Raw genomic sequence first — 21,567 nt, forward strand, 5'->3', positions numbered from 1 at the left:
AGTGATTTGTCCAGGGTCGCACAGTTAGTTAGTGCCAAGTGTCTGAGGCTGAATTTGAAATCCTGTTTCGAGGGCTGGGGCTCTATCCACTGTGCCACCTAGCTACTCTTCCCCACCCCCTTTTTTTTTAAAGGATAGGCAGTGGGGTTAAGTGACTTGCCCAAGGTCACACAGCTAGTAAGTGTTGTGTGTCTGGGGCCGAATTTGAACTCAGGTCCTCCTGAATCCAGGGCTGGTGCTCTATCCATCCCCCCCCAAAAAACTATTTCTAATGCTAGATTAGCTTGAGCTGTTTCTTTTGAATTTGATGTTGGTTTTTCCTGGTTTTTTTTTTTTTCCTTAAATAAATTTCAGATCCTTAGGATGTGCCAAGCCTTTGGTAGCATCTAAGAATGGTACTTCTAGCATTTTAAAACATTACTGATTTTGAGTTTTGTTTTCCCCTTGTGTTCTGTAATGTCAAGCTGCTATTTTATCCTGACCCTATAAGGCTTCAATTCTCAACCATTATCTACTGGTTTTATGTTGTGCAGTCCGGTGGGCATAGTGTTATCCCTATGCAAGTTTAGAATTTAGACTCTTAAGTATATGTTTAACTTTATCAGAGTAATAGAGAAATTAAAAGTACTTTGGAAGGATAAAGTTTATGGCTCTGAAAAACATTGTTTTATGATCTGATGGGTTTTCCTTGGGAAAAATAATTTTTGAGGGTGTATTATTAATGATTTTCAAGTCCATTATTAAAAAATTAACAGGATGTTTGTATTTAGTGATACTCCATTGATTATTAGTAACTTGGTGTCATGAAAAAAAATACTCCTTGGACTTGAGTTCTTGAGTGGATTGCCTAACTTCTCTGAGGCTCCATTTTCCTATTGAAAAAATGGAGTTATCTAGTAATAACGTTTTATGTACATATATGTATATATGCATATACATGTGTGTTTATAATCCTATACAGTTTACAAAGCATTTAAAAAAAATTTTTTTTTTTATCTTTAAACAATTGGGGTTAAGTGACTTGCCTGGGTCACACAGCTAGTAAGTGTTAAGTGTTTGGTTTGAGGCCGAATTTGAACTCAGGTCTTCTGACTTCAGGGCTGGGTGCTCTATCCACTGTGCCACCTAGCTGCCCCTATAAATCATTTTTCTTGTAATCTTCTGAAGTGGGTAGTACAAGAATTATCCCCATTTTATACATAAACTAAGTCTGAGAGTGGTTATAATTTGCCCAAGGTGATCCTAAGTAATGGAGTTTGTTCCCAGACTTGGCTCTTCTTATTCTGAGCTCATTTGCCTTCTCTTGGCTGATTATTTCCAGTTTATCATATATCTGTATTTATGTATCTATATCGGTCTTGTTTGTTGTACATAGTTACTTGCATGTTGTCTCTTCTATTGGATTGTGAGCTTCTTCAGAGCAGGGACTTTTATTCTTTCTTTGTATTCCCTGTTTTTAGTGCAAGTACATGATAGGCATTTAACAAAGGTTTATTGCTTTACCCTGATTGACTATACCATGTTATGTACTACCTACTTTGCAAGATTGTTTCAATTTCTACAGAAATTTAAGTTTTAGAAGCAATTAAGTAACTTGACTACACTTCTGATAGTTTAGGGTCACAAGTGGGTGGCAAAAGGATTAGAATAGGCTGGGAAGGGATGATTCATCTAGTTTCTAAGTCTGGTCTTTGCTCCTAGTTCTCTATCAGCTTAACTAATATATAAAGAAGATCGGTTGTTATTAAACTTGAGCCACCACTTTGTGCTTGGTGGAAACCACTTTGGGGGTAGTTAATCCTGGTTTTGAAAACCTGGTAATCACCATTTATTTTCCAGATCATGGCATCGTGCCTTAGAAGGTTATTGATGTGATTCATTAATGATGCATTCTAAAAAATCCTCTTGAAAATATTATTGTGAAATTCTTAAAACTTTCCTTTTGGAAATAATAATCTTCTAAAATGAAGATTTGAGCTTTTTCACGCTTTGAAGAGGATTCTTTCTTATGGTTACAGAGTGATATTTAAAAATACACTTAGAATGATAGATTATTATTTTCTTTAAGTAGAGAACTAAAAATATTCAATAATTTAAACTCCTGATAAAATGAAAGTTAGATTTTTTTAAAAAAAGCATCTGACAGATATTAAGGGCAATTGGGTGGTACCATTGAGTGCTGGGCCTGGAGTCTGGCTTCAGACCCTCATTAGCTGTGTGACCTTGGGCAAATCATTTAATCTCTGTTTCCTCAACTACAAAATGGGGATAATAATACCTCCCAGGGTTATAGTGAGAGTGAAATGGGATATTTGCATAGTGCTTTGCAAACCTCAAAGTGCTACATAAATGTTAGCAGCTATGACTACAATGATGATGATGAAGACAGTGAAAATGACTACTACCAATTATATTTATCTATTCAAAGAGAAAAGTTTTTAAAAGTCAGACTTTTTGAGGGAGAGTAAGATGCCCTGTAAATGAATTTTTTTTAATGTTTTTCATATGTGTGGAATATGGATATTATCCCACAGATGTACAATAGCTGTTCTTACATAGAGAAATATTGTACAGGGACAAGTGTTTCTTTGTACTTAGTAATACTCCACTTAATACTCCACTTAATATAGTGGAAAAAACACACCTTGGACTTAAGTTCTTGGGGTAGATTGCTTAACTTCTTTGAGCCTCAGTTTCTTTATTTAAAAAATGGGGTTACTTAGTAGTAACCTGTGTGTGTGTGTGTGTAATCCTATATAGTTTACAAAGCATTTTTCTTACAGTCTTTTGAAGTGGGTAGTATGTTATTTCCATTTTATAGATAAGCTGAATCTGAGAGAAGTTTTGATTCTTCCTAGATCTGTAATTCTGATTCATGCCTTTTTTTTTTTTTAAGGCAATTAGTGTTAAGTGACTTGCCCAGGGTCACACAGCTAGCAAGTGTCAAGTGTTTGATCTGAGGCCGGATTTGAGCTCAGGTCCTCCTTACTTCAGGGCCGGTTCTCTATCCACTGCACCACCTAGCTGTCCCCCTTCTTTGCTTCTAAGGAATCGGAGATGTTAGACTCTTTTTAGCACCATTAATTATACTCCAAATAGAATATTAGAGCTAGGTATACTTTAGCCATCCTCTAGACCTCTATAAAATTGAAGAGATTGCACTATATGGATTTCTTCGTTTACAATCGCTCCCACCATCTGTTGTACCATCTATGTCTCTTTTGCTGGATCACACCCTCTAACTGTAGGTGTCCCTCAGGGTTCTGTCCTAGCTCCTCTTCTGTTCTTCCTCTATACTACTTCACTTGGTAATCTCATTGGCTCCCATGGATTTAATTACCATTTTTATGCTGATAATTCTCAAATCTACCTTTCCTGCCCCAATCTCTCTGCTGACCTTCAATTTTGCTCCTCCAACTGCCTTTCAGACATCTTGAATTGGATGTCATGTCCAAAACAGAACTCATTATCTTCCATCTAACATCTCTCTCTTCTCCTTTCCCCCTTCCTTATTACTGGAGAGGGCAACACCATCCTTCCATTCCTCAAGCTCACAACCTAGAAGTCACACTGAATTCCTTACTATCTCTATTGTCAAATGGTTTGTTGCCAAGGCCTGCCTATTTTGCCTTTGAAATATCTCTGGAATATGCCCCTTTCTCTCTTCTGACTCTGCTACCACTCTAGTGCAGGCCATGATCACCTCACACCTGGACCATTGCAATAGCTTGCTGGTGGGTCTGCCTGCCTCAGATCTCTCTCCATTCTAATCCAGTCTTCATTTGACCACTAAAGTGATTTTCCTAAAGTGCAGGTCTGACGTTGCCACTTTTACTCAATAAACTCCAGTGGCTTCTTATTACCTCCAGGAGCAAATACAAAATGCTTTGTTTGTCTTTCAAAGCCCTTCATAACCTAACCTCCTCCTACTTTTCCAGTCTTTTTACACCTTACTGTCCAGCACATACTCTTTGATCCAGAGACATGGGCCTCCTGGCTGTTAATGAACAAGATACTTCATTTCTCGCTTCTGGGCATTCTCTCTGGCTATCCCCCATTCGTGGGATGCTCTCCCTCCTCTGCTCCAACTACTGACTTCCTTGGTTTCCTTCAAGTCCCAACTAAAATCCTATCTCATACAGGAAACCTTCCCCAACCATTCTCATTTCCAGTTCCTTTCCTCTTTTAATTATATAATAACATTATTTAATTAATATATAAATATAAATGTTAATAATACAGTAAATAAAGTATAATTATTTATAATATAATTTAATTATTTCCTCTTTATATAGCTTGCTTTGTATATATTTGTTTGCATGTTGTTTTCCCCATTAGATTGTAAACTTCTTGAGGACCAGGACTGTCTTTTGCCTCATTTTATATCCTCAGCACTTAGGCCCATGACTAGCACATAGTTAGTGCTTAATAAATGTTTATTTTTTGAATTGAAAAGTTACATGATTTCTATGATAGTTATTAAAATAATATTATAAAATAAAATGGTATCTGTTTTATTTCTTTACTAAAGGACCTTATAAATTTTATCATTAAAATGGATTATTCAAATAGGATGATATTTTTGAAACCCAGGTGTTAGTCTTTTTGTAGCTATTGGCTGTCTACTATTTTTGAAAGTAATAGAAAGATCAGGATGAAAGAGCTCTTTGGGTTTTGCTAAAAGGAAGATTATCGGGAGACTTTGGGATTTGAAGTTCTTAAAAGTTATGCTGCTTCATGCCTTTCAAAATTGTGTTTCCGCTCCAGTGTCTTGTTCCAATAACAACTAATATTTGCATAGTGTCCTAGGGTTTGCAAAGTGCTTTCTTCATAAGAACCCTGTGAAATGATATAAGTATTATTACCCCCATTTTAAATGTGAGTAAATAGAAACTCAAGAGTCAGTAATCAAATCCAGTTTTTCCCAACCTCAAGACCACCTTGTTGGCTCTGAATCACTTTCCTGCATGCACAGGTCGTTTCTTTATTGATAAAATTTTTTCTTGATTCTGTTACCCTTTCTTACTAGTCTCCTAGTGAGTTTTTTTTTTTTTTACTACTAGTCTTATAGAATGAGTAGTCTATATTTGTTGCCTCCATTGCCTCATCACCCATTCCTTAATCTTTCCTTAATCATCTGCAGTTTGGTTTTCTTTCCCACCAATTCTAGAAAACCAAACCCTCAGAGGTTACTAGTGCACCCTTCATTACCATTAGCTTTTTTAAAAGTCTTCTTTCTCTCTGATGACTTTTGAGCCTTTGATCATCCTTTTCTTCTTGAAATTTTCCCTCCTTTTTTCTACCCAAGAAACCAGGAAAGTTCTTGGTTGTTTCTATGAAAGATAACTCTTAGTGGGTAAGTCACTTAACATCTCTGACCCTTTGTTTCATCATCTTTCAAATGGAATACTTGACTTGATATATCAGGTTGTTATCATCAGCTGAGATATGTAAAATACAGTGTAAACTGCATAAGACTTTATACATATCTGCAATAATGATGATGCCTCTACTCTAGTTCTACTCTGGTGGAGTTGAAGGCAAGTTGTTTTAGATCCTCTACAAAGTTGAGAAGACTTTGAGTGCAAGACTACCCATAGACACCTTGCATCCCCTGTTGTCAGAATTTCCTGATAGCTAACTATGTAGAGGCCATGATCTTCAGAAGACTGACTGCTATATGATTAATTTTTTTAGGGATAGCATTCATGTAACAGTCTAGTGAGATCTGATGAAGTTCTGATCCATATTGATAAAGGCGGATAGAACTGTGGATCTTTTGCAATATTAAATAAAATAATTAAACTGCCTTTGTTTGAGAGTGATTCCTTTTAGAGTAGGATTACATTTCTTTTTATCATTTCAAAATTGTGGATCTACCAAGATGGTTTTTCTGTATATACATACATTTGTGTATGTATAAAGGAGAATTGACTTCATGTGTTCTTTATAATACCTTGCATCAAAATAAAAAAGACTTTATGATGCTGTTTAGAGGGACCAGAACTATGTTTCTTTGTGTGTTTTTAAGCCTTACAGAACTTAAAAGTTGCTTAGTAAGTAAATTTTTTCCTAAATAATGTCCAAATTATTGGGTATAACCTTACAGTTAGTGAAATTCCAATGACTGACTGCCATTCGGAAACAATATTGTCATCTTTTAAAATAGCTTTTTATTCAAGTTTTTGTTTTGAGTAGCCTGGTAATCCCTAAAGGTGTTAAGAAAGAGTGCGTTTTAATATTAAAAAATATATTTTTTGGGGCATTTTAATGTTTTGTTTGTATTGTTTTACTAAAACTTTGGCCATATACATAATGCACCCCTGGAAATTATTATTTATTTTTAACCATTAAAGTTTTTTTTTTTCCCCTGAGTTCCAAATTCTCTCTGTCCAGTCCCTCCCCCACCCACCCACTGAGAAGGCAACAATGTGCTATCAGTTTTACATGTGAAATCATGCAAAACATTTTCATGTTGGTCATGTTGCAAGAAAAAGAAAGTGAAAAAAATTATACTTTAATTTACACTCTGAGTTCATCAGTTCTCTGTCTGAAAGTGGATAGTGTTTTTCATTATGAATCCTTTGGAATTGTCTTGGATCATTGTATTGATCAGAGTAGCCAAGTGTTTCACAGTTGATCATCGTTACAATATTGCTGTTACTGTGTACAATGTTCTGGTTCTGTTCACTTCACTCTGTATCAGTTTACTTAAGTCTTCCCAGGTTTTTCTGAAACCATCTTGCTCATCATTTCTTTTGGCACAGTAGTATTCCATCACAATCCTGTGCTACAACTTGTTTAGCCATTCCCCAGTTGATGGCCATCCCTTCAGTTTCCAGTTTGTTGCCACCACAAAAAGAGCTGCTATAAATATTTTTGTACAAATAGATCTTTTTCTTATTTCTTTGATCTCTTTGAGCTACAGATCTAGTAATGGTATTGCTAGATCAAAGAGTATGCACAGTTTTATAGTCTTTTGGTTGGCCATATATTTTTAAGTTGGATGTTTAAAGGCCCTGCTACTTCCCTCTGAAGCTAATTTGTATTTTTTCCTAGTCTTCAGTGAAATTCGTTCATATGAACAATAGAGATTTGACTGGTAGTACTTTTTTCCCCTTCGTTACTTTTAAAAATTCAGTTAACAAGCATTTTTCTTTTCCTTCTACTTTTCTTCTTCTCCTCTCCTTGGAGAAAGAAGAAAATATACACATGTGTGGTTACACATATGCATAGTGTACCAAAGCAAATTACCATATTATTCTTGTCCAAAATGTACATCTCATTCTGCATAGAGACCAGCACTTCTCTGTCTGGAGGTGGGTAGCGTTTTTTTCCTTCAGTACTTTGGCGTCATGTTTGGTCATTACTTTGATCAGAGTTCATAAATCTTTAAAAGTTGTCTATGAGGGGCAGCTAGGTGGCATAGTGGATAGAGTACCAGCCCTGGAGTCAGGAGGGCCTGAGTTCAAATCCAGCCTTAGACACATAACACTCACCAGCTATGTGACTCTGGGCAAGTCACTTAACCCCAATTGCCTCACCCCCCCCCAAAAAAATTGATTTACATAAAAGTTGTCTGTCTTTGCAATGTTGCTTTTATATAAATTGTTTTGCTTGTTCTTCTTATATCACTTTGCATCAGTTCATAAGTCATCCCTGTTTTCTCTGTAACTGGCCTTTTAGTCAATTCTTATGATATGATAGTATTCTATTACATTTATGTACCATAAGTTTATTCCCTAATTGGTGGGCACCCCCTTTGTTTCCCATTCTTTGCCACCACATAAAGAGCTATTACAAATATTTTTGTACATGTGAATCCTTTTCCTTTTTCTTTCCTCAATTTAAAGTATAGACCTAGTAGTGCTATTGATGGGTTACAGTCTATATGTAGTTTAGTCCCTTTTTTGTCATAGTTCCAAATTATTTTCCAGAGTGATTGTATCAAATTTACCGCTCAACCAGCAATGCACCATTGTGTCTCTTTTCCCAGTCTCTCTAGCATTTGTCATTTTGCTTATTTGTCAGCTTTGCCAATCTGATGAGATAGAACTTCAGAGTTGCTTTAATGTTCATTTCTCTATTAGTTATTTGGAGCAGTTTTTCATAATGCTATGGATAGTTTGGATTTCCTTTTTTGAAAATTGTTTGCTAATATTTTGACCATTTATCAGTTGGGAAATGGCTATTATTACTCTAAATCTGAAACAGTTTTAAAATATATCTTGAAAATGAGACCTTTGTCAGAGAATTGTGCTGCAAAGATTTTTTTCTACTTGTTTGTTAGTGTAGATGATAACTTTTTCTCCTCTCTTTTTCCCTCTCCCCTACCCACTCATTAGAGGAAAGACCCAAGTGACTTAGAACATTTTTGCCTTTTCTGTTTACTGTTGATAGTATTACATTATTTTAACTTTTTCTAGGATTCCTAAACTCTTTTAAGAATTTTGAGATTAATGAAATATGGTATTTCTTCATATTTAATGCCATATTTAACTTTGGTTTTGTCCCTCTACTGTCTAGAGCAGTGGAATAACAAATAGTACTTCCCTCCTCCAAATAATAACTAAAATTCTGTGTTTTTATATCACCAGTGTGTGCAAGGGTACAGCACTTCATTATATGGCATTATTTTTAAGATTAGCATCATGTTCAGTCCTCAAGATGACAATTATATAGTGTTTCTCTCTACCAAGAAAATCCAAGTAAAATGAATTTTAAGAAATGATTTTTGTGTGGCGTTCATGTGTGTTTTTGTGTGTGCACACTTAGATGAAAAGTGGCAGAATTGGACGAAAATATTGTTAACAGTTTTCGAGAGTGACCCATGACTGTCATTTACCTTAATTTTTCTAATTCTGAGTTCTAATGTGTTATGCAACTAATGTGTGTAAGGTCCTGTGTTAGTTATTGGGACACATAAAAATAAGTATGACAACTTGCCCTGAAAGAATTTATGGGTTATCTGCTGGGAAGATTATGGTATATACACAAGTAATTAAAATATTAAATGTAATGTAAATATATAAAGATAAATACAAAGTGCTATGTGATCTAAGTAAGCCACGTTGATTTCTTTGAGCTGTGCCTGTATTTCCATAGGCAGTTGTGTTTTGTTAGGTTTTAGAGCCTAGCTTCTGGTTAGACATCTTCATCAATTTTTGTACTGCTTATTAGCAATCTTATTTCCTTGTTATCTCATCAACATCTGTCTTAGGTAGTATTAAATGAGATAGCATGACAGTTTTCTCTTGGGCCAGATTAGATTTTGTTTTTTAAAAATGTAGTGCATTTTCCATAGCTCTGTTGCTAGTAGCACATAGTATTTATTCAGAGGTAAAGATGTATCTGTCTCTGTTTAACACTAAGCTCCTATGAATGGCACTGAGGTAAATGCTTTATATTTGTATGGCTTTTTATAAAAAATATGCTTCCACATATATTAGTGAGGGGGCTAAAATTTTATTTGTTACAGTTACATTGGGTACTAGGATTGTAGGTGGAGGAAGGAATTATCTCTATTTTACAGGAAAGGAAACTGAACATCAGAGAAATTAGTGACTTGTCTAGGGTCATATAACTATTAAGTGGCAGAACTGAACCCAGGTCTCCTTATCCCTCCTTCCCTGTTGTACTTTTCTGTAACAATAATGATGATTGAGTAGCTTATATTTTTCATTTAATAACAATAAAATATCCTTCATGTGCCATTACTGTCCTGGTATCATCAGGATGTGTATTTGTATTTTGGAGTTGTTTTTTCTGATAGTAGGGATTTGCTTTATGCTGAGGCATTCAAAATATACTCTTGACATAGTCCTCCTTGTGACTTATAAAATCATAGAATTTTACAAGTTACTTTAAATATTTTTATATAGAAAAGATGCTTCATAAATATGCTTCCCAGTTCAGTCAACATTTCCATGTACTGCTGATAATAAGAATAACATTTATATTGTCTTTTGTGTTTACAAAATGCTTTGTGTGAACTTAAGGCACTGTATAACATTTTAATCTTACTGATGAGTAAGCAGACCCAGGAAAGTATTTGAAAGCTGTGTCCCAGTGTTTACTTCCATTAGATACTGTATCGTACCGTAGGCAACTGCACAAAGTAAATATGTATATGTAACGAAAAGCAGATTTCCCTGGCTTTGATAATAAGTATATTCACAAAAATTATTAAATAGTGTCCCACCTTTGCTTTCATCACTTTCTCCTATGTGCTGCTTGTTGTGGTATAGGTAGCAGCCTGTCTTGCCCTGCTCTTGGCTCTAGATGAACTGACTTGTTCACATACTAGTTAATAGTAGAGCTTAAAGTAGTATTTAGGTCTCTTAACTCTGAGTCCACTACTCTTAGAATAATTCCATGTTTTTATATAGCACCTTTAACTTGAACATGCTTTTATGGTTGTTGTCTTATAAAACTCAAAGTGACCTAAAGCTGCTTGCACAGGTGCAGTCCCATTTTCACAGATGTAAGGAGCATCAAGAACAGTTCGATCCCATTGTTGCATAAACATTTTTGAATTTTATTTTGTGTTGTAAAGAGCTTGGGCATATACCCTTCATAATACTGCCTTGGCCAGTGTCATTCTTCATTCAAGTCATGGAAGCCAACTATCATGTTGTTCAACTGATACACTGAGATGCAAATCTAATGACTAGAAAAGGTCCAAGTTGGCTTTTAAGCTCCAGTGGCATTAACCCCTAGCCTGCCTACCATCTGTTTTGTTTTATGGTACTAATTTGTGAAATGACTGTCCTGGGTTAAGAGGGAAATCAGTTTCTAAGGAGCAGTTGTTCTTTGTACAAACTTGGCCATTCCTTCCGGAAATCAAACCTGCATCCCTGCTTAGTCTCTTTTTGTTACTTGAAGTCAGAAGGAAGAAAAATTAACTATAGCTGTGAATCTGACCCAGGTCCTCTGACTGTAAATATCCATCATACCACATAGTCTTTTGTTTACTTAAAATGGTATTGTTTGCCTTGATATTTTTATTTCTGGGGATAAAATAAGAAAATAAAGGTAATAAAATTGGCTAAGTGTAAACTAATTGCCCTTATCCTTCTTTCCTTCTAGTATGATGCTATTCCCATACAAACTAGTGTGGTATTATGTTCCTGTCCAACCCCATCAATGGTGAGAAACCATACAGATTCCAGCACTCCCCCTGTCATCGTTCCCTGTAGTAGTAGACAGGGGTCTACCATGGATGGCACTGCAGCCGAGCCAAGGTCTAATTCCAATTCCTTACCACAACATTCAGGACAGCAGCTACCACAGCCTCGAAAGAAACGGCCAGAAGACTTTAAGTTTGGAAAAATCCTTGGTGAAGGATCTTTCTCAACAGTAAGTATATGTATAGTAATTATTTTAATTAATATTTTCTTTTGTGGGGTGATGCTTTGGAGCTTTGAGTTAGAAGATTCTGCTTTAATGATAATTTATAGGTTCATAGATGGATTCATAGAATGTTAGGTTTGGAAGGATTCTTTGAGATAATCTCCCATAACCCACTTACTTTATAGATGAGGATACTAGTTTCATGTTGTATTTAATAATGATGAGAGTGAAGAATAGGCAATTGTTCTAGGTAAATATCCATCCCATGAGATATATTTCCTTTGTTATGAAGGTGGCTGAGATAACCCTTCTCAATGTTTATACTGCTTGTTTTCCATTTTCAAATTATAAAAATTGTATTTTTTAATTTATTTTATAAAAGTACTCACCAAATGAACCATGACTTGAATTTCTCCAAGTAGTTAATTAGTTTCATGAGCTTTTGTCAAATAAATGATGTCATCTTGGTTTTGTTAGCTGTGACTCAGGGAGGTTCTTCTGATCCTTAAGTTGAATCTTGGAGTCAGTTTAATCTCTCTGCCAGTTATTTGGTAACATTTCTTGACCTTGGGTACTCTTGTTTCAGTAAAATAGATAATGAGGTATTTCCCTGGATGTTTCTGCTTATTAGATTTTAGTACTTGAATACAGTCTTCCCTTGCTTGTCTCTGTGGAGAAGCTGTGTTTTATGAAAGAAAATGGGTTTGTAGTACAAGTAGAGTAGTCCAGTCACGTGAAAGAGAGTTTTACTTCTGAGAGCAGTTTAACTTGAAGTGAAAAGCAGGAGTTGTTTGAGAAATGCATGGAGCTTTCTCACATTTCTCTATAATAACATTGAATTCACAGTGTTGGTAAATTTAGGGATCAGGGCCACAAGCTCAGGTCTTTAGGCTCCTTGTCTATTGTGCTTCCGCCATACTGTGCTTCAGTTCAGCCTTTGTTAGCAGAATCACAAAGAAGTGGTTACTTTTTTGGTCCACTTGACAATTCTCAAATGAGAAAATAGAGTCTCATGGATGCCTAGGTCAGAATTTCTTTTCTTTCACTATTTCTAGACTTCTCAGGTTGTTATTATATGTGTACATTATGGATTAACTTCGCTGAAAATGGAAGTGGTAGTGCTGCCTTAAATGCTCATATCTCCAGTTTCTGGGCAGGCCTCAACGTTGGTATTCATAGATGATTTCTGAAATTAGTGGCCAAAAATATGGCCATTGGGTAGAAAAGGGCTGCTACCATATTTTGTAGTGCCATGATTAAGCCATCTTTTATTAGTAAATTGGTAATTTCGTAGATGTTAGTGCGTGGAGACACTTTAGAAATCATCTTGTCCAGCTCTCTTTTTTAATTGGTATAAAAATTGAGGCCTAGATAGGTTAAGCACCTTGTCCAAGGCCCACAGCTGTGTGTGGGACATGAAGTTTTGATCTAGTCCTTACTGCCATATTCAACGTGTTTCCAATGACGGAACACTGTCTTTCACTGCTGATTGCTATGTAGCAGAGCCAGGGGGTGTGATGGGCAAAACAAAGCTTTAAGCTCTGGGCTCCTACCTGCTGGGTCTCTAGGGAGTGTGGCATAGTAGAAAAAGCACTGGTCTGGGAGTCACAGCAATGTTATGTTTAGTCCTGTAGTTAAGAGTCTAGGTCTGTGGCTCAGTTCTAGTTCACACTCTTGTGTTTAACTTTCTGTGGAACCTTGGGCAAGTTACCTCCCTTTTCCAGGCTTCATTTTGCTTATCTGTAAAGTGAACAGAATGGATTAATAATTTCTAAGGTCCTTTTTGTCTCAAGCATACTAAGATTATAAAATGGAAAATACGATAACAGCTCAGTCAGTTGATTTTTTTTTTCCCAGTATGTGTGGGCCTTGTGGGACTGGGCCATATTTTTACAGTATTTTTATGAGAGACCCAGCACATCAGAACAAGATGAAATCAAGAATTTATTACAGAAAAACTCAACCTAGTCCTCTCTAATCTTTCAAGTTTACATTTTGACTATGTTTTAGAATATGTTCGATTTACTTTATGGGAAAACTCTTAAAAATTTATTGAGATTTGCCAACTCTTACTGACATTAGTACAGGCATACTCTTAGTTTTTTAATGAGTCTTTAATATTGACTCGTTTGGTTATAATTTGCATTTTTCTTCTAAAAATATAATAGAGCCAAAAAGGTTTGTTTAAATGAGGATTCTGATGAATTCAAGTTTTACTGTATTTCTTCATTTGACCTGTTATGAATTGCATCCATATTATTGATAGCAGATTGATTATGATCCTTATTTGTAAGAATATACATATTTATTCATATTTATAACACATTATCTTGTCCAGTTTTGAACTCATTGTATGGTACCTATGTAGACAGAAACAATTTAAAGCTTTATGTTGAACCTAATCTGGTTATCTTTTGTTGTGTCCTTTGTCTTCTCCTCCCTTCCCACCTTCCTTTTCCCTTTTCCAAAAATAGGTTGTCTTGGCCCGAGAATTGGCAACTTCAAGAGAATATGCTAGTAAGTAATAATGCATGCAAGTTTAGTATACAATCTATAAATAGAAAAACATGGTTGCATTAAAAAAGTCAACTTTATTCTATACTGATTGCAAAGCACCTATAAATACTTGGTTTTTTATAGGCTATTAAAAATGTGTAAATTTTAATAACTAATGTATGGAATGCATTAATAAATTGGGTATTTAAATCTTTATGTTACCAGTCTTAGTAACTCATTTCTTTTGGTTTTTGTTTAAGTTAAAATCCTAGAGAAACGGCATATCATAAAAGAGAACAAGGTACCATATGTAACCAGAGAAAGAGATGTAATGTCCCGCCTGGATCACCCTTTCTTTGTAAAACTTTACTTCACATTTCAGGACGATGAAAAGCTGTGTATCCTTTGAAATACCATTCAATATGATCAAAGTAGACCACAAAATATTTAATCAAAACAAAGCACTGATTCCTAATCTTTTTTGGAGTTTTGACACCTCATTGTTTGATGTCTTAACCTCTCTCCCCATCTCCCCTATAATATGACATACATTTAAAACATGAAAATAATTTAAGATAAATTAATTTGGAGACTTCTTGATAGATTTTGAAATAGACATGCTCAAAGAGGACAACCAAGACCAAGACTCAGTGAATGAGAACATTATTCCGTGTGAAAATAGTTAAAGGAATAGGTGAATGTTTTTTGGTTGCAATTATAAATGAGCAAATTTATTTCAGTTTCATCAGGAGAATTGTAACCTTGTGTAAGCAATATCTACACACACACACACACACACACACACATTGTTTAAATAAAAAAGAACAATTCCTCTGTATTAAAACACTTAAGTTCACGTAGATTATTCTCAATATATTGAAAATACACATTTCATTTATAGATTTCAATGAAATCTATAATCGAAATGAAAAATAATTTAGAAATTTAGTGTTCCATAGAATCCTGAGTTTGTGAGAAAAAAAACAAATTCATGTAAAACTGGTAATACAGAAGAGAAAGTAAGAATAGCTGTCAAATGCAGAAGGGTAGGTTTGGGATACAACGAGGTATTGAATACAGAAACCCAGACTGGCTTTCTTGTGGTTTCTCACGTGTGATATGCTCCTCCATCTCCTGTCTGTGCACTTTACAGTGGCTGATCCCACTCATCTTTGCCTCTTGTCATCCTTTGTTTCTGTCAAAATTTTGCTCAAGTGCCCCTTCTATGGGAAATCTCTTCTGATCCTTCTGATTGCTAATGCTTTTCTCTCACCCCACAACTCACCTTGCATGTTTATTTTGAATATGTTTGTGCAGTTTTTTTTTTTTTACTAATAGAATGTAAGTAAACTCCTTCAGTGCATGCCCCATTTCATTTTGTCTTTACATCTTCAGCACCCAGCACGGTGTCTGGCACTTAATAAATGCTTGCTGAGTGATTCATTTGTTCATCCTTGGTGGATGTCCCTTTACTTTGAAACCCCACTGTATAATTGGGAACAGATTAAGGACTAGTCTTGTGGTTTCATTGGTATAGAGAGGTCCTGGGTGAGGAAACTACTTCTACCAATGCAGATTGGTATTGCAATTTATGATTTTTACAATTTATTGCCTTAGAGAGTTGCATTGGGCACTGAGAAATCAAATAACTTGTCCTGGGTCACACAGCCAGAGGCAGGACTTGAATGCAGGTTTTCTAGCTCTCTGCATTGAGCCACTGCACTGATGTGTACCTACAGATTCTTTTTACTATCTGCTTAGGAGAAGCATAATTAAGAAGGTAAATCTGCTATCTTGCCAGCATATGATGCTTTTCAAAGTCAAATATAAATATCTTTTGGAATGTTTTACTATTTTAAAATTACTCTATACCTGTGTTTCCCACTATTAGTGTAGATAATTTAAAGCTGGCTAAATTAGTGTTTCATTGCTTCCGTGTCTTTTAGCAAAGGCAGCATGTAGAAGACATTTTTATGTGGAAAGAAAAGGAAGAGAACAAGCATTTATTAAGTGACTACTATGCACCAGCCATTGTGCTAAGTGCTTTACAAATAAGAAGCCTTTTAAGGATAAGAGGTATCTAGAGACATATCTGGTTCCTTACCCTTTTTTCCAGGCAGTTCTACATGTAATTCTAAATGAGGATAGTTTTTTAAAAAACAACACAAAACTATCTTGAGATTTAACTGCAATCCTTAAAGTCAACCAATTGGAAAGTTTTTTGTTACCTGTAAGCTTCTTATTTTAATTTAATCTTGTTGCTTGGGAATAAATAAATGAATCAATTTATATACCAAATACTCATTAAATTCCATGATAATAACAGTATTAATAATAATAGCTAGTAGTTATATAAGCCCTTTAAGCTTTGCAAATCATTTTATATATGTTAACTCATTTGGTCCTTGCAACAACCCTGTGAGGTAAATTTTACTATTATCCCTATTTTACATATGAGAATACTGAGTCTCACAGAGACAAGTAACTTGCCCAGGATCCCACAGCTAGTAAGTATCTGAGGCAGGATTTGAACCTTGATTTTCCTGAGTCTAAGACCAAGGCTTTACCTACTGTGCTACTTAGCCAAGAACCTAAATAATAACCATTGGTGAAGCTGATACAGAAGCCACTTTTTTTCTCTGCCATGTCCCAAGATGTCAACTTTGGTGGCTTAAAAATTCTTCCTAAATGCCTTTGATCTCTATGTGCTCATCAGTCATATGCCATTAGGGCTGGACTTTTGTCTTTAAAGGGTCCGTCTGAAATCTTAAATTTTATGTTCCCCCTCTGCAACCATAGACTCCTTATTTATTAGCTCTTTTATTCTTATACACTCATTAAACTGTTTCTGTCTTGGACAGCATTTTTAGGCTCCCACTTTCCTCTTAGCCCCTTAGATGCACTCTACTTCCTCTGCAGCTTAAGCTCCATGGTTGGTTGACATAGCCACCCACAAAACAATTTTAGACTACTTCAAGTTCTTAGTTTCTTCTGTGTTGGTCCCCAACCTTAGATCACACATTCAGTCTGTGTAAGGATACAGGTATTATAAATATAATAAAGATGTTATTCCTGGACTAAAAGGTGATGCTAGAAGAAAGCATAGGATCCCAAAGGTCAGAGTCTTGTCATTCAACTTTAGTTTGTTCTTAGCCACTGTTCTGCAGTCCTACCATTCATTTCTTTTTGACATCACGTTCCTCTTCAGTTCCAGTTGTGTCTGTTCTAAACCTTTCTCCTTTTTTCTAAAGCCCTCTGTTCTTTCCTGATGCCTTCATATTTCTTTGAGTTAATGATACCTTCTCAGCACATTGAATCAATTTCCTGTGCTCTGTTCCTCCATAAGGAGGTCATTTGCCTAAGCTCTTTCATTGATACCTGTCTGTACTTTACTAGATGTATGTGTATAACTCTCTTGTCTTTAAAGAGTTTTATCAGTGTAAGCTGCTATTGTTTTCTATATGTGGAAGGCTCCTTCCTCTGTAGATCTCACTTTTTCAATGGGCTAACTTGTCTCTGAACACATTATTAAATCCTCTTTCCTTTTCTTCCATTTTTGAGCCAGAAGAGGTGACCCCTTTGCTCTCAAAAATTATCTACAAAAACCAAAGTCTTCTGCTTCTAAGTCTAATTTTTTTCCCTTTCTGTTAATATCTCACAAAAGGGAGATATGTGAATATAAAAAAATGATAGAAGGTTTTTTATACGCATTATTTCATTTTATCTCAGCTCCTTTTAGGTCATACAGGAAGTCTTGTTAGAAGACTAAATCAGATATGGATTGATAAGGACCTGTGCTAGGGTGATGAAAAATGGTAATGGAGAAAACTTAAAGCCTTATGATATTACAAAGGAAGCAGCATTGTGTTTGGTGACAGGACTGGATTTAGGAAATAGTGGAAATAGGAATGTCAGAGATGACTCTAAAGTTGTCGTCTGTCCTATTGGCCTTGTCATCACCTAATTCACACTCTCATTCCATTCACTCTTTGTACTGTCTTAATTGACCCATGCCTTTTACTACTATTGTTAACACTACTACATAGTAACGACTGCACTGTGCTATATAAAGACAAGTTGCAATTCTGAAAGCATTTTGCATACATTCTCATTTTACTGTCATGATCTGTGAGGCAAGTAGTATTCCATTGATCCCATGTTACAGATGAGGAAATATGCTCAGAGAGGGCAAATGAAGGACTCAAGTTTCAAAGTTTAGTCTTCTGATCGTGTCTATTTTTTTCTTTTCTTTTTTTTTCTTTTTTCTTTTTCTTTTTTTTATTCTTTGTTTTTCTCTTCTTAATGAGAATTTTTTAAATTTTTTATGGTAATTTTTTTTTTTTGTTTTCAACATTTACTTCCACAAGATTTTGAGTTCCAAATTTTCACCCCATCTCACCCCTCCCCCACCCCAAAATGGCATGCATTCTAAATACCCCTTCCCCTAGTCTGCCTTCCCCTCTATCTCTCTCCCCTCTTCTCTTATCCCCTTCTCCTTCAATTTTCCTGTAGGGGAGGATGGATTTCTGTACCCCATTTCCTGTATTTCTTATTTCCCGGTTGCATGTGAAAACATTTTTTTATTTAAACATGTGTTTTTAAAACTTTGGGTTCCAAATTTTCTCCCTTCCTCCCTCCCCACCCACCCTCATTGATAAGACAAGCAACTCAATATAGGTTATATATGGGCAGTTATGCAAAACACTTCCATAGTAGACATGCTGTGAAAAACTAACTCTATTTCCCTTAATCCTATCCCGCCCACCCATTGACCCTGACCCTCCTCAGAAGTATTTGCTTCTGATTACTCCTTTTCCCAATCTGCCCTTCTCTCTATCATTCCCCTACTCTCTTGTCCCCTTCCCCTCCTATTTTCCTGTAGGGTAAGACAGATTTCCACACCCAATTGAGTGTGTATGTTATTCCTTCCTTAAGTCAAATCCTGTAAGAATAAGATTCAGTCATTCCCTCTCACCTTCCCTGTTTCCCCTCCACTGTAAGAGCCTTTTCTTTTTTTCTTTTTTTTTTTTTGTGGGATAATTTACACCATTCTACCTCTCCCTTTCTCCTTCTCCTAGTATATTCCTCTCTCACCCCTTAATTTTATTCTCCAGATATGACCCCTTCATTTTCAACTCACCCTGTGCCCTCTATCTATCTATCTATATCTATATATACATACATATAATTTTTTTCCCTCCAACTACCCTAATACTGACAAAGGTCTCATGAGTTACAAATATCACCTTTCCATGCAGGAAGGTAAACAGTTCAACCTTAATAAGTCTCTTATGCTTTTCTCTTTCCTGTTTACCTCTTCATGTTCCACCTGAGTCTTGAATTTGAAAATCAAATTTTCTATTCAGCTCTGGTCTTTTCATCAAGAATGCTTGAAAGTCCTCTATTTCACTGAATGACCATTTTTCCCCTGCAGGATTATACTCAGTTTTGCTGGGTAGGTGATTCTTGGTTGTAATCCTATCTCCTTTGCTCTTCAGAATATTATATTCCATGCCCTGCAGTCCCTTAATGTAGAAGCAGCTAAATCTTGTGTTATTCTGATTGTGTTTCCACAATATTTGAATTGTTTCTTTCTGGCTGCTTGTAATATTTTCTCCTTGACCTGGTAACTCTGGAATTTGGCTACAATATTCCTAGGAGTTTTCCTTTGGGGATCTCTTTCAGGAGGAGATCGGTGGATTCTTTCAATTTCTATTTTGCCCTCTGGTTCTAAAATATCAGGACAGTTTTCCTTGATCATTTGTAGGCTCTTTTTTTGATCGTGGCTTTCAGATAGTCCAATAATTTTTAAATTCTCTCTCCTGGATCTATTTTCCGGGTCAGTTGTTTTTCCAGTGAGATATTTCACATTGTTTTCTAATTTTTCATTCTTTTGAATTTGTTTCACAGTGTCTTGATTTCTCATAAAGTCACTAGCTTCCAATTGCTCTATTCTAATTTTTAAGGAAGTATTTTCTTCAGTAATCTTTTGGACTTCCTTTTCCATTTGGCCAGTTTTGCTCTTTAGGGCATTCTTCTCATTGGCTTTTTGGACTTCTTTTGCCATTTGAGTTAGGCTATTTTTTTAAGGTGTTATTTTCTTCAGTATTTTTTTGGGTCTCCTTTAGCAAGCTGTTGACTTGTTTTTCATGATTTTCTTGCATCACTCTCAGTTTTTCCTCTACTTCTCTTACTTGCTTCCCAAAATCCCTTTTGAGCTTTTTCAAGGCCTGGAACTGATTCATATTTTTCTTGGAGGCTTTGGATGTAGGAGTTTTGGCTTTGTTGTCTTCTTCTGGTTGTATGTTTTGATCTTCTTTGTCACCAAAGTAAGATAATATAGTCTGACTCTTTTTGCGCTGCTTGCTCATGATCTCGGCCAATTACTTGAGTTTTAAACTCTTTGTTAAGGTAGAAGTCTGCTTCCAATGTGAAGGGTGTGCTGTCCCAAGCTTCGGGGGTTTGTACAGCTGTTTTCAGAGGTACTTCTAGGGACCTGTAAATTTTCAGTTCTTCCAAGGTGGTATGATAAGGGGGGAGGTGTTTCCTCTCCACCACCACAAGCTCCACCATGCCAGTGTTCCTCCTAGCCCCAGGACCGCCCCTCAGAACTGTGACCCAGATCCAAGCACTGGTAAAGCAAGAGATCCCTGCCTCAGCACTGGCAAAGAGATCCCTGCAATCCCCCTCTGATCAGCCACTTGATTCCCCCTCAGTCTGTGGGCCAGAAGCTCAGGAAAAAGCTGCGGCCTGCCCTCGAGACTTGCAGCTGAGACCTAGCTCCTCTCTCACCGCAGTCACAGACTTTTCCCACTGACCTTATAAGTTGTCTTTGGCATTCAGGGGTTGAGAAGTCTGGAAACCACCACAGCTGCCAGCGATTCAGTCCTCTGAGGCCTGCTCCAGTGCCAAACTGTACTCCTCTCCCCGCCCAGTGCGATGTACCTTTCTGATCAACCATCCAGGCTGTCTTTGGCTGGAAATTTGTTTCACTCTGTCTTTTTGTGGGTTCTGCTGCTTTAGAATTTGTTTAGAGCCATTTTTTATAGGTATTTAGAGAGCTTTGGGAGAGAGCTCAAGACAGTCACTGCTTTCCCTCCGCCATCTTGGCTCCACCCCCCCCAGAGCCCCTGATCATAAGTCTAATTAAAAAAAGTTTCTAAGAATGCATGTAAGCCAGGTTGATAAGAGTCAAAAGAAATGAAATAGAAATGGTATACAAGATTTATTTTTAACACAGTCAATCCTCGCTCCCAGAAAGGGATGAAGAAAATGTAGCAAGTGTGAGTAGTGTCATGTTTGGTTTTTCATTTTCCCTCCTGATGAATCCATTTAAAATGGTGCTTGGCGTAACTAAGCCAGCAGGTGGAGTATTTTTCCCCCTTATACCAGTATGTTTTCTAGGTGTGACCGGGTTTCCTGAAGTTACTGTATTTCTTAATAGAATTTCAGGAACTTTGGAAATAATTTCCATACACCACAGACCCAGCTAACACGTGTCTCCTCCTCCTTTTTACACATCAGTTTTTAGTTCTCAGTTCACCAGAGTTTTTTACATAGCCTCCTTCAGGTTGCTTATCTACTCTTGGAAAGTCTACTCTTATAACTTTACTGTTCACCTCTATGCAGATGTTTTCCATATCCCTGTCTTTTGTATTTTTTAACTAAGCTCTGGTCTTTTATATCTGTTTTCATACTGTTCTTTGGATGTCCTTTCAC

General features: G+C 36.2%; 1 protein-coding gene across 2 annotated transcripts in view; it reads left to right on the plus strand.

Moving 5' to 3' along the window:
* LOC114043698 (3-phosphoinositide-dependent protein kinase 1) overlaps positions 1 to 21,567 on the plus strand; it is a 92,720-nt gene that overhangs the window by 9,923 nt on the left and 61,230 nt on the right. For both annotated transcript variants that reach the window (XM_027862787.1, XM_027862788.1), the window contains 3 exons: positions 11,089 to 11,358; positions 13,827 to 13,869; positions 14,109 to 14,246. In XM_027862787.1, coding sequence (XP_027718588.1) covers positions 11,146 to 11,358; positions 13,827 to 13,869; positions 14,109 to 14,246 — 394 coding nt within the window. In that variant the 5' untranslated portion in view covers positions 11,089 to 11,145. The remainder of the gene's footprint in view (positions 1 to 11,088; positions 11,359 to 13,826; positions 13,870 to 14,108; positions 14,247 to 21,567) is intronic.

Source organism: Vombatus ursinus, unplaced genomic scaffold (genome assembly GCF_900497805.2).
Source record: "Vombatus ursinus unplaced genomic scaffold, bare-nosed wombat genome assembly UNPS02014770.1, whole genome shotgun sequence".
Lineage (NCBI taxonomy): Eukaryota > Metazoa > Chordata > Mammalia > Diprotodontia > Vombatidae > Vombatus > Vombatus ursinus.